This window comes from Coregonus lavaretus (genome assembly GCF_964263955.1).
Source record: "Coregonus lavaretus genome assembly, chromosome: 21".
Classification (NCBI taxonomy): domain Eukaryota; kingdom Metazoa; phylum Chordata; class Actinopteri; order Salmoniformes; family Salmonidae; genus Coregonus; species Coregonus lavaretus.
The window spans coordinates 33108582-33121408 of record NC_140008.1 but is presented as its reverse complement, the minus strand read 5'-3'; the positions used below and the strand labels follow the sequence as shown (position 1 = coordinate 33121408).

Sequence of the window (12827 nt, the reverse complement as noted above, 5' to 3'; positions counted from 1 at the left end):
TTTTAATTGGCTGATCTCTGTCCATCACCATCTAGTATAACCCTTAGAACCTCCCCCCTACTTTGTGGAGTAGCACATATGATTTAAAGAAGTGAGTGAGTTTGGAAAATCTGAAAGTACTCATCTTGGAAATAGTTTTCACATATAAACTTTATATGCCCGAACTCAGAATCAATTGAGCGTCCCAAAAATAAAATGATCAATGTGATAGAAAAATTGTGAAAATCCTCAATCAAAATAAATGTTCTAAGTCCCATCTAATAGAGCCCCACGGTGGAGGAGTCATAATACCCATAAATCCTAGCGGTCAAACAGGGAAATGGTTCCAATCGTTTTGACACCATTCATTTTTCCCATAGGAGATTTTAGAAACACTTAAAATAAGGGCTGTGTTTCGTGTAGGCTTACCCTGGCGTGACGTTTTAATAACCATGTAAATCTCTCTCGAACAAGGTTACTTTTATCAATATATTCGGCTCTATTTACTCTCCGATTCGAAAATGCTAATTAGCATCAAAGCAGACATCATGCAAAAATATTAATCCCTGCAAGTTCCTGCATGTCATCTCTAACTGACACCTTTGCGAACAGGTAGTGTCAATTTAAAACTTGCACAAGACAGTTCACAGATTGTCAATTTAAAGAAATGTAGCTAATTTATTCATTACTACATTTAGCTAACATTAAATGGTTAATCCACAGATTCTTACCTTTGCCTCGATTTGGCAGTCTCATCCAGATCATCATGCATTTGCAGTTCTTTATGATAGCCACATTAGCAGCTAATACAGACTAATATATTGATAAAAGTCACCTTGTCCTAGAGCGATATCAAAATGTCACGCCAGGGTAAGCCTACACGGAACACAGCTCTTATTTTAAGTGTTTCTAAAAATAAAAAAAATATGGGAAAAATGAATGGTGGAAAAATAATTGGAACCATTTCCCTGTTTGACCGCTAGGTTCTATGGGTAATATGACTCATACTGTGGTACTCTATACAGTTGTAGCAGGCTTGCTCCCTGTCCCTCCTCGATTTTAACCACACCCCTTTTCAAGTCCCAATTTGTTGCAGTGTTACCAGCACAGATAGAACAATGAGCCAGATGTTTCACCGGCTGTATAAATCTGACGCATCCGGTTGACGTTTCCAATCACCACCAAATATGGTGATGAGAGGAAGCCAAGTGGCTGGCAGTGCGAGAAGATGGCGCGAGATGGATTTTGACCGACATTCTGCTCATTTTCTCATCTATGAAACATTTGATCTCAATACAGTTGGTTAACCAAACTGTGGTTAACGAGGTTAATCAAACTGAGTGTCAGGTAAAAATAATGCGTTACAATCAAGGGGGAAGGGGGAATTGTTGCATTTCATATGTGTAATGTTTACATTAGATTTTATTAGATTTACTGTACATTTCTAGAAAACAATGCCATTGTCAACTTCTCCCTTAACATCTTTATTTACATCAGCATTGACATTTAACATTGATGGAAAATCGTCAAAATCTGCATTGATTCAGTTGTTGCAATTGTTTCATTCAGAATGAATTTTGACATTCTTATTTTCTAGAATCCAAGGGCATTATACATTTGCACATTAAAGGCCCAGTGCAGTCAAAAATGTGATTATCCTGTGTTTTATATATATTTCCACAGAGGTTTGAATAATACTGTGAAATTGTGAAAATGATAATGCCCTTTTAGTGTAAGAGCTGTTTGACTACCAGCACCTAAAATGTTCTACTGCTAGAGCTCCTGTTCCTCTTATTTCTTTTATATTTATTTAACTAGGCAAGTCAGTTAAGAACAAATTCTTATTTACAATGACGGCCTACACTGGCCAAACCCGGACGACGCTGGGCCAATTGTGCGCCGCCCTATGGGACTCCCAATCACGGCCGGTTGTGAAACAGCCTGGAATCGAACAAGGGGGTCTGTAGTGACGCCTCAAGCACTGAGATGCAGTGCCTTAGACCGCTGCGCCACATAGAAGTATTGTGGGGCTCCTGCACCTAAATATTAAACACTACCTGCAATTAAAATGAGTACCGGAACCTATTTCAGGCCAAGTCAAGCACTGGCAGTGAATTAGTTAAAATAGACCAATTACAGCTAGTTTCCCCCTCCCCACTCAGAGGTAGTAGCAACAGTTTTGCTTGAGAAATTGTTCTTGCTAAGAAGCTCTTTTTGTTTCTTTTTGACCATTTTGATTGTTTTCAATCACAGTAAGGTAGTTAATGGTTATGCAGAAATGTGATATTGAGATAAAAATGGATACATTGGGCCTTTTAAATATAAATTAAGTATCTCTTTCATTGCATGCCCCCAGAGACCCTTTTCAACTACTGATGAGGTAACATCACCCAATATATGATTTCATTCCTGAATCAATAGGCCCAGTGTTTTCAACACATGTTCATAGTCTATGGCAGGGGTATTCAAATCTGAGACGGGGGGTCTGGAAAACCAGAGAGGAAGAGGTGAAGCTAGAGGATTTACTCCGCCCAAAGTCTATCCGCGAGATGAGCCTTTTTTTTTAATGGAGGTCTCTGCGTGTCGATTTACGTGAGGCTTATATGATCTAATATAAGTTTGGTAATGTTGAGGCTATTACAAATGTACTGATAAGTGGATGCACATGGCATTCCGGCAACTTTGAGAAAAATGCAAATAGTCCGAGTAGCCATGATTAGCTGTTCATGAGTCTTATGGCTTGGGGGTAGAAGCTGTTAAGAAGCCTTTTGGACCTAGACTTGGCACTCCGGTACCGCTTGCCGTGCGGTAGCAGAGAGAACAGTCTATGACTAGGGGGGCTGGAGTCTTTGACCATTTTTAGGGCCTTCCTCTGACACCGCCTGGTATAGAGGTCCTGGATGGCAGGAAGCTTGGCCCCAGTGATGTACTGGGCCATACGCATTACCCTCTGTAGTGCCTTGCGGTCGGAGGCCAAGCAATTTGCCATACCAGGCGGTGATGCAACCAGTCAGGATGCTCTCGATGGTGCAGCTGTAGAACTTTTTGAGGATCTGAGGACCAATGCTAAATCTTTTCAGTCTCCTGAGGGGGAATAGGCTTTGTCGTGCCCTCTTCACGACTGTCTTGGTGTGTTTGGACCATGATAGTTTGTTGGTGATGTGGACACCAAGGAACTTGAAGCTCTCAACCTATTCCACTACAGCCCCGTCGATGAGAATGGGGGCGTGCTCAGTCCTCTTTTTTTTCCTGTAGTCCACAATCATCTCCTTTGTCTTGATCATGTTGAGGGAGAGGTTGTTATCCTGGCACCACACGGCCGTGCCTGGCCATGCAGTCATGGGTGAACAGGGAGTACAGGAGGGCTCTGAGCACGCACCCCTGAGGGGCCCCCGTGTTGAGGATCAGCGTGGCAGATGTGTTGTTACCTACCCGTAACACCTGGGGGCGGCCCGTCAGGAAGTCCAGGATCCAGTTGCAGAGGGAGGTGTTTAGTCCCAGGGTCCTTAGCTTAGTGATGAGCTTTGAGGGCACTATGGTGTTGAATGCTGAGCTGTAGTCAATGAATAGCATTCTCACGTAGGTGTTCCTCTTGTCCAGGTGGGAAAGGGCAGTGTGGAGTGCAATAGAGATTGCATCATCTGTGGATCTGTTGGGGTGGTATGCAAATTGGAGGGGGTCTAGGGTTTCTGGGATAATGGTGTTGATGTGAGCCATGACCAGCCTTTCAAAGCACTTCATGGCTACATATGTGAGTGCTACGGGTCTGTAGTCATTTAGGCAGGGTACCTTAGTGTTCTTGGGCACAGGGACTATGGTGGTCTGCTTGAAACATGTTGGTATTACAGACTCAGTCAGGGACATGTTGAAAATGTCAGTGAAGACACTTGCCAGTTTGTCAGCGCATGCTCGGAGTACACGTGCTGGTAATCCGTCTGGCCCTGCGGCCTTGTGAATGTTGACCTGCTTAAAAGTCTTACTCACATCGGCTACGGAAAGCGTGATCACAGTCATCCAGAACAGCTGATGCTCTCATGCATGTTTCAGTGTTGCTTGCATCGAAGCGAGCATAGAAGTGATTTAGCTCGTCTGGTAGGCTTGTGTCACTTGGCAGCTCGCGGCTGTGCTTCCCTTTGTAGTCTGTAATAGTTGTCAAGCCCTGCCACATCCGACGAGCGTCAGAGCCGGTGTAGTACGATTCAATCTTAGTCCTGTATTGACTCTTTGCCTGTTTGATGGTTCGTTGGAGGGCATAGCGGGATTTCTTATAAGCATCCGGGTTAGAGTCCCACTCCTTGAAAGCAGCAGCTCTACCCTTTAGCTCAGTGCGGATGTTGCCTGTAATCCATGGCTTCTGGTTGGGGTATGTACGTACGGTCACTGTGGGGACGACGTCATCGATGCACTTATTGATGAAGCCAATGACTGATGTGGTGTACTCCTCAATGCTACCGGAAGAATCCCGGAACATATTCCAGTCTGTGCTAGCAAAACAGTCCTGTAGCTTAGCATCTGCGTCATCTGACCACTTCCTTATTAACCGAGTCACTGGTGCTTCCTGCTTTAGTTTTTGCTTATAAGCAGGAATCAGGAAGATAGTTATGGTCAGATTTGCCAAATGGAGGGCAAGGGAGAGCTTTGTACACATCTCTGTGTGTGGAGTAAAGGTGGTCTAGAGTTTTTTATCCTCTGGTTGCACATTTAACACGCTGGTAGAAATTAGGTAGAATGGAGGCATCTGCCCTCTCATTGGCTAGAATGATCTCGCCTTCCATCGTTGAGGACATGCATTTCCATTGTTAGAGCATTCACTCGAATAGCTTGTCATTATAATAGATAATCGTTGGGAGAACTGCTGTTTTTTTTGTTCAACACGATTATTAAATTGCACCCACCTGGGGTCCCAGGTTGAAAACAGTCCCCAATTAGAGGGGACAAACGAAAATCCAGTGAAACTCGCGACGAGGTCCAGATTTGAATACCCCTGGTTTATGGTTTAGATTTTTTTTAATGAATATTACCAACAGATTAAACATTTTGGCAAAGGGATCAAATCAAATCAATTTGTATTTGTCACATGCGCCGAATACAACAGGTGTAGATCTTTGTGAAATGCCTCCTTACAAGCCCTTAACCAACAATGCAGTTTTAAGAAAAATAAGTGTTAAGTAAACGATAAGTAAAAAATAAAAGCAGTAAAATAACAGTAGCGAGTCTATATACAGGAGGCACCAGTTAGTTGAGGTAAATTGAGGTAATATGTACATGTAGGTGTAGTTAAAGTGACTGCATAGATAATAAACAGAGTAGCAGCAGCGTAAAAGAGGGGGTGGGGTGGGGCAATGCAAATAGTCCGAGTAGGCATTTGATTAGCTGTTCAGGAGTCTTATGGATTGGGGGTAGAAGCTGTTAAGAAGCCTTTTGGCCCTAGACTTGGCGCTCCGGTACCGCTTGCCATGCGGTAGCAGAGAGAACAGTCTATGACTACGGCTTTCCTCTGACACCGCCTGGTATAGAGGTCCTGGATGGCAGGAAGCTTGGCCATCATGTTGAGGGAGAGGTTTTCCTGGCACCACACGGCCAGGTCTCTGACCACCTCCCTATAGGCCGTCTCATCGTTGTCGGTGATCAGGCCTACCACTGTTGTGTCATTGGCAAACTGAATGATGGTGTTGGAGTTGTGCCTGGCCATGCAGTCATGGATGAACAGGGAGTACAGGAGGGGACTGTGCACGCACCACCGAGGGGCCCCCGTGTTGAGGATCAGCGTGGCAGAGGTGTTACCTACAGAATATGTTGAGGGTGTAATACAACATAATTAATCTACAATTTATGTTCTTAACCAACATGGGCCTGGGAGGCTCACAATGATATTGGTATTCACAGTACTTTATCAATTTTTAATGCAATAATTTAAGCTTCAAGGCAAAATGTGTAGAATTGCAGGATATTAGCTTTAAAGCGGCAACTAAACATCTCTGTCCCATGACAGAAAGTGTAGAATTGCAGGCAACTTGCTTGAAAACAGCAAAATTCTCTCCGATGCCAAGAGATGGGCCTTAAATGGTCCTTCCCAGGGCCCAAGACATAGTAGCATCTCGAGTTGTGTTCTGATTGAAGGGATCCCTGATGAATTTGCTATCACAAAAGGGGTGCCCAGCTTGAAAGTTTGAGAACCCCTGATCTATTCTACACAATCTCAACCACTTGAAACAGTCATTTCTACACTTTCATCAAAGCATCTAAATAAGTGTGCACAAATAACATACAAAGGCTGTATTCTTTTCCAATATATTTATTAGAACCAAGCATTGTTTCTCCATCATTAGGACCAGAGAGTTTAGCTGTCGGCAGCCTCCTGTTCCTGAGCTCTGAGGAAGCTGGCCTTCTTCTGGGCAACGCGGTCTTTCCTCTGGGCCAGAGAGAGCTTGGCACGGTTCCACCTGGTGAGCAAACAGGGAGGATTGATTTCAGAATTACATTTAACAATGCATTTTTACAGTGTCAGTGAACAGGGGGGGGGCTTTCATGTCAGCAAACTGCTTTAAAATGCTGACTACCATGTCAGGGGTAGGGTTGAGGACTTGGGGTTACTTCGATTTCAATTCAGTAAGTAAACAATGTGTCATGTTAAAGTAAAGGTAGATTGGAAACTGAATTGCTGTTTACTTCCAAATTGAAATAGAATTGACACCAACTAGGGTCATAATCATCTAGGCAAGTTTACTATCAGGTTATAGATTCATAACATGAAAACCAACAATGCAGTAGCACTGCTTTCCCATATAAAATTGCCAAAACTGCTCATCAACTCACCTCTTCTTCTTGACTTCTTTCTTGGGTTTCTTTTCATGGACTGGGTTCTCACGAATCGCAGCGTGGGCCTTTTTGTACATCTCCTCAACCTGCAGGACAAGTGTGGCAAACAAATTAGTATAATGTGGGTACATAAAATAAATTTCCAGCAATCAAATACACACGCTCACGCAACTGTACAGGCGCCTACTGGATAGCCAAAAATCTACTTCCCCTCTTTACTACTACTTGATTCAAACTGATTCAGTATAGTTTCTACTCTACACATTAACACCCCCCACTCCCTTTTTTTTAAGACATCCAATTGATAGGAGTGAGTTGATGACATTTTGTATTTTCGGTTGAATCTCCTTTCTAGCACATGTATGACAAGCTGTGTGCTGCTCTCAGCCCCGTCTTGAAACGTTGATTACATCAACTTGGGCAAATGAAGGACCAACTACAATTTGCTCAGCCTCAAGTGTATCATCATCAAGCAGCACACAGCTCCTACACAACAGACGTACGCTGAAATCCAAATCGACCCCTAACCACTCCTGCAGATCAGAGAGCAGTGGATAGGTGGAAGCAGTTTAAGTAAACGCTGAATCCCAAACGAGGGCCTCACCCCTACCATCAAGCTCGGAGGGCCCTCTGTTGTCACGTGTGGCTGACAACTCTGAGGGCAACTTCCAAAGTGACGAGAGGATTAAATGAACCCATTTACTTCAGGACATTACATTTTACATTTAAGTTATTTAGCAGACGCTCTTATCCAGAGCGACTTACAGGAGCAATTAGGGTTAAGTGCCTTGCTTAAGGGCACAGACAGATTTTTCACCTAGTTGGCTCGGGGATTAGAACCAGCGACCTTTCGGTTACTGGCACAACGCTCTTAACCACTAAGCTACCTGCCGCCCCGTCAGGACACACCTGACTTGAATGATGCAATTCATGTTCCACATTTAAATAATAAAACAAGCATTAGATTCAAATTAACAAATTCCTCCTGTCGTTTTACAAGATATAAACCTCTAACAGTAAACATTTTATTTTGGAGGAATTTCCTCGAAAAAGGACAAACATGCATGTGACATAATTAGGCACGCCTCCTTCTTTCGCGTGAAATTGCACAATCTCCAAACATATCGCAGTGCGTGTTGGCATAGCACTTTGCTCTGGAGCCAGCAGCCTTGCTGGCTTGGTTGAAGTCTATCGGAGGCTCATGTTGGCCCGTACACATAATTTTCACTCCCTTCGCTTTGGGACACTTTTGCATATGGCAGAGGTCCCAATAAATGCGCAAATGGAAGGCTGAGTGGAAGGGACTGGTTTGGGATTCAGCATAACATTCCCTTCAGAATTTATTGGCGTGAGAAGCTAATATGATCCCCCCAGTACGCTTACAAACATGAGGCATAAAAATTTTACAGAACAGTAGTAGCTATCAATACCAGCTCAGGTTCAGTGAAAACCGGGTGCAGATAATTAAGATGTGTAACCATCCAGCAGTGGTGTACGGCAGTGTTTCCCAACTCCAATCCTCAAGTACCGCCAACAGCACACATTTTTGTTGCAGCCCCAGACAAGCACACATGATTCAACTTGTCAACTAATCTTCAAGCCCTCAGTTAAATCAGGAGAGTTTGTCCGGTTGCTAAAACAAAACTGTGTGCTGTCGGTGGTACTGGAGTTCAGAAACACTGGTGTAAGGGAACTAATAGAGTCAGGTATTGGCAGGAATCGCCCCATACAACATCACAGTGGGTTCAGGGTGAACTTTGAACTTGCCTTGTCGGGGGCAACACCATTCTTGATGAAGCGGGAGAACTGCTTCTTGTATGCATCCTCATCCTCCTCCATCAGGTAGCTCATGTACTCCGACACGTTGACGCCCATGATGTGCTTGCGGTGGACCTCTGGATTAAACTCTTTGCTCTCAGCGTCATACCCAGGGAAGCGCTTGGTGCTGAGGGGGAAGAGGGGATAAACGACACTGTCAGACTGAAAGAGGCTACTGAACAACCAGGCTCATTCAAAAGCGCTTATTGACTTTTCCTGAAGATTATAGGCACTAAGGCCCAATAGTTCCACTAAGGCCATATAAAATGATTTCTTGCAGAATACCAAGGATATAACCATAGACTTCGGCATCATTGCATCTTTCCCATTATGGCGTCGGAGCATGGGCAGCGTCATTGAGGCCATCTCCATTTTGAAGTAGTCAATTTTCCTTTTACTACTTCTATGAGTTGGCAAACAAACTGAAAGGGTGCACACTGCCACCTAGAATACGTTGTTTGAACAGGTATAAAGCCATGGTTGGCAATTTACTGCTACCTGCAGTTATAGAATGTTTCCTCACGAGTATAATTCATTGGCTGATCCCTCCTGGTTATGGAATTACGTGATCCTTCCTTAACCCATAGGAAGTCCCACCCAGTTGACTACTACAAAAGCCCTCAATGGCGCTACCCATGCTAATACAGGCTTTTGGGCACTAGAGTGATCTCTATGGATATAACACATTTTGATGGTAAACGAATGAATCATATTGCTCTCAGCAACGTCTTGAAACAGGACATGTTACATCAACCTGGGCAAATGAAGGACCAACTACAATTTGCTCAGCCTCGAGTGTGTCAAACAAAATATAGATCTTGACAACTTCAGAAATACAAGCCTGGTCGCAGATCTGTTTGTGATGTATAGAAAATGGCACAAACCAATCTGGACCTAGGGCCATATGCATCAAGTGCCTCAAGAGTAAGAACACTGATCTAGGATCAGTTTTGCCTTTTACATCACAATGAATACGATTGTGGACGGGGGGAGCTGATCCTACAATCGGCACTGACTCCCGAGACACACGGCCCCTGGCTACAGAAATGTGTTCCCAACGCACAGAAAAGCGTAATTACCTGTGAGGGATGGACAGGCCTCCATCCACAGCCCCCTTCAGGGCTCCGAACACCTTGTTGCCAGTGCTGGTTCTAGCGAGCCCTGCGTCTAGGTAGCAGGTGAATGCACCTGGCTGACCGTCGATACTCTCCACGTTGAACTCATCTCCGGTCACCTCCACCTGACCCTCGTACACCTTGTCCATGCCAAACTTGTTCAGCAGCTGGAGGGGAAAGACAATAAAGGGATTAGAGAAATATGTTGTAGTGTTAAGCCAAGCTGACTACATTGGTAGAGTTCTCGCTCAGGAAGAAAGAAACACAGGACGTGGCTAAAGCAGCGAGGCACTCACCCATGCTGCTGCCATGAATCCATTTCAATCAAATCTGCTGCACTGACAGACCACATCAAAGTAAATACAAAGGCTGATTCTGAAGCAACACATTAAACAAGCTAAACAAGTGGAGCAAACTAAACTGACAGACAGCCTTTTGGCTGACCAATTGCCAATTCTTCACAATGAGCAAAGCAGGGTCACGTTCAATAGGATTGTTTGACAATTCAGATATAGAACAGACATGCTTCTTTCTCTCATGTTGAACAGGATGTCATGGCATCGCTATAATACACAACAATTTTGTGCAATCGAGAACATGACCCAGAGTTCTGTCAATAGCTTAGCAATTTGAGCACCAACTATCCATATAGCATCCATCATATTTCAAGGCATTGAAGACTAAATAAGGCTTGAGGAAAGGAAATGGTATTTAAAAAGTGTTTGAGAAAATCCAGCATTTCTCTAACAGGGCAGAAACATAGAATAGCCATGAACTACTAAGACCCAGTCCTGAAAACTGACTAAAACTAAAGTATTAGCCATCAGGTAAGAGTGGGGGGTGTATGAGAACTGATCTTACCCTGCGGGCTAGCAGCAGACCAGTGCAGTAGGCTGCTGCGTAGTTCGTCAGACCCACGGCGATGCCGTACTTGGGCAGCTCGTGGGAGTAGGCGGCGCACACGATCATGTCCCCCTCGATCTTGGCATAGGCAATCTAGAGCAAATACACAAGCATGCAACACATGATAAAATATGACAATATAGGCTACAACATTCAAGGCATAATCGTGTGGCCCTGATCTTTGGTAATCAGTCAATCCCTCATGGAATGGGACATTTCCCATTCCCTCCTTGATCATTGTTACCACATGGGACATGTGAGAATGATAGGGAAAATATAGCTGAAGGTGAGAATGCAGTTCCAACTGGACTAGAGCATGGTGCTCAGGTGGCAACAGAGTTGTGGGTTTGACTCTAACATGAGCCACATGTGTAACTGCCAATCGTGTGCTACTGATGAATAAGTGTTACTGTCAATCATAAAATGCTTTGGCTAAAACCTTCTGCTAAATGATTAGCTATGTATCTGGGATTGGAGAATGAGTATGTGGCCATAAGTTCTGTGTCCATTGTGGTAATTCCAGCTGCATTTTCTCATGTGAAACACATCTTACCTGGCAGACAATATCCCGGTTGGAGAAGCGGACGATCATCCTGTACTTGGGTGTGTTGTACTTGTTCTTATCTTGGATGACCAGGCGCTTACGGGCGAAGTAGTCGGTCTTTCCCTCTAAGCACAACAAGGATACCCAAGTCAGTCAGGTGGAGGTGCATCAGTGGAATGAATAGCGTCTTTAGTGTGAAATGAAAGATCCAGACAGTCATGGCATTTTCAAGTTTAGACTTTCTACTTGATTCTTAAGTCCTAAAACAAATCTTAGACATTTTACCTCTCCTCCTCCTGAATTTGACCTGGTACCTCTTGAAGTAGGCCTTATTCTTCACCACTTTCACGAAACCCTATGAGAGAAGACAGTAATGTAGTTTGCATGTGTCAGTAACTACAACTATCCAGCTACCTGTCAACACACAAAACGTATCCCTAACATTACACATGCTGCAATTAAACGTGTATTTTATGAGGCTAAAGCCATCAGACATTCTGTTGCACTGAGTATTGGGCCTGTCATCGCTGATAGTGTTAGAAACAGCTAGCTAGCCTGTTAGCCAGCCTTACCTTTGCTACTTTTAGTGTTTGGCAACACTGCAAACATGTTTATTAGCGATTCACATCACGGGACATGATAGACAATATCCACACATCAAGCAAAGTAACACATAGCTAGGAAGATCTCTACAGCGCTACAGGAAACATTAAATCATGAAGGCGGCCATTAGGCCACGTTTGATAGACCCCGGTGAACAGTAGCCGAGTAGCCGGACAGAATCCATCTTCATCCAAGGATTTTCATAAACATCAAAAACATGTGATTGCAGACAACACACATCTGATGTCTTATATATGTATGTAGGGATGTATTTTGGCGTTTTACTAACCATGTTGCAGCCTTTTCTGTCTCCTTAGCCAGGAGCCTGGAGTCAAAGACTGGGGATTTCACTCCGCTGCACTAGAAAAAGGAAGTTTGCATTGCGCATGTTCCGTAAATAGTGCGACGCAGGATGTAAAAGAAGAGTAGGGAAAATACTGCACTGCCCTCTACTGTACAGAATGAACAACGACAATACCAGCTGATAAGACGGCTCTAACAAGAGTACCTGATCAAAAATGTGTATGACTGTGTGATTTTTCTTTGTGGGGTTGTAATAAACCATCATACAACACAAATGACATCACTCTGTGACTGTACCATGCTGTATGCACATGTAAATGTAAATGTATGTGCATGCCTTCAGAAAGTATTCACACCCCTTGACCTTTTCGGCATTTTGTTGTGTTAAAAAGTTGGATTAAAATTGATTTAATTGTATTTTTTTGCCAACGATCTACACAAAATACTCTGTAATGTTAGTGGAAGAAAAGTTCTAACATTTGTAAAAGATTAATTAAAAATATATCTTGATTAGATAAGTATTCAACCCCCTGAGTCAATACATGTTAGAATAACCTTTGGCAACGATTACAGCTATGAGTCTTTCTGGGTAAATCTCTAAGAGCTTTCCACACCTGGATTGTGCAGAATTTGCCCGTTATTCTTTAAATAATTCAATCTCTATCAAATTGGTTGTTGATCATTGCTAGGCAAACACTTTCAGGTTTTGCCATAGACTTTCAAACAGATTTAAGTAAAAACTC

General features: G+C 43.5%; 1 protein-coding gene across 1 annotated transcript; it reads right to left on the bottom strand.

Moving 5' to 3' along the window:
- Positions 1-6258: 6258 nt before the first annotated feature.
- On the bottom strand, positions 6259-12167 carry LOC311148924 (large ribosomal subunit protein uL18). Its single transcript, XM_084185951.1, has 8 exons — positions 12071-12167; positions 11464-11533; positions 11188-11303; positions 10593-10727; positions 9696-9898; positions 8566-8743; positions 6796-6884; positions 6259-6422 (listed from the first exon to the last, which is right to left on the bottom strand). Exons 1-8 carry the CDS (start codon positions 12071-12073, stop codon positions 6320-6322), a joined length of 897 nt encoding a protein of 298 aa, XP_084042077.1. The 5' UTR covers positions 12074-12167; the 3' UTR covers positions 6259-6319.
- Positions 12168-12827: the final 660 nt, after the last annotated feature.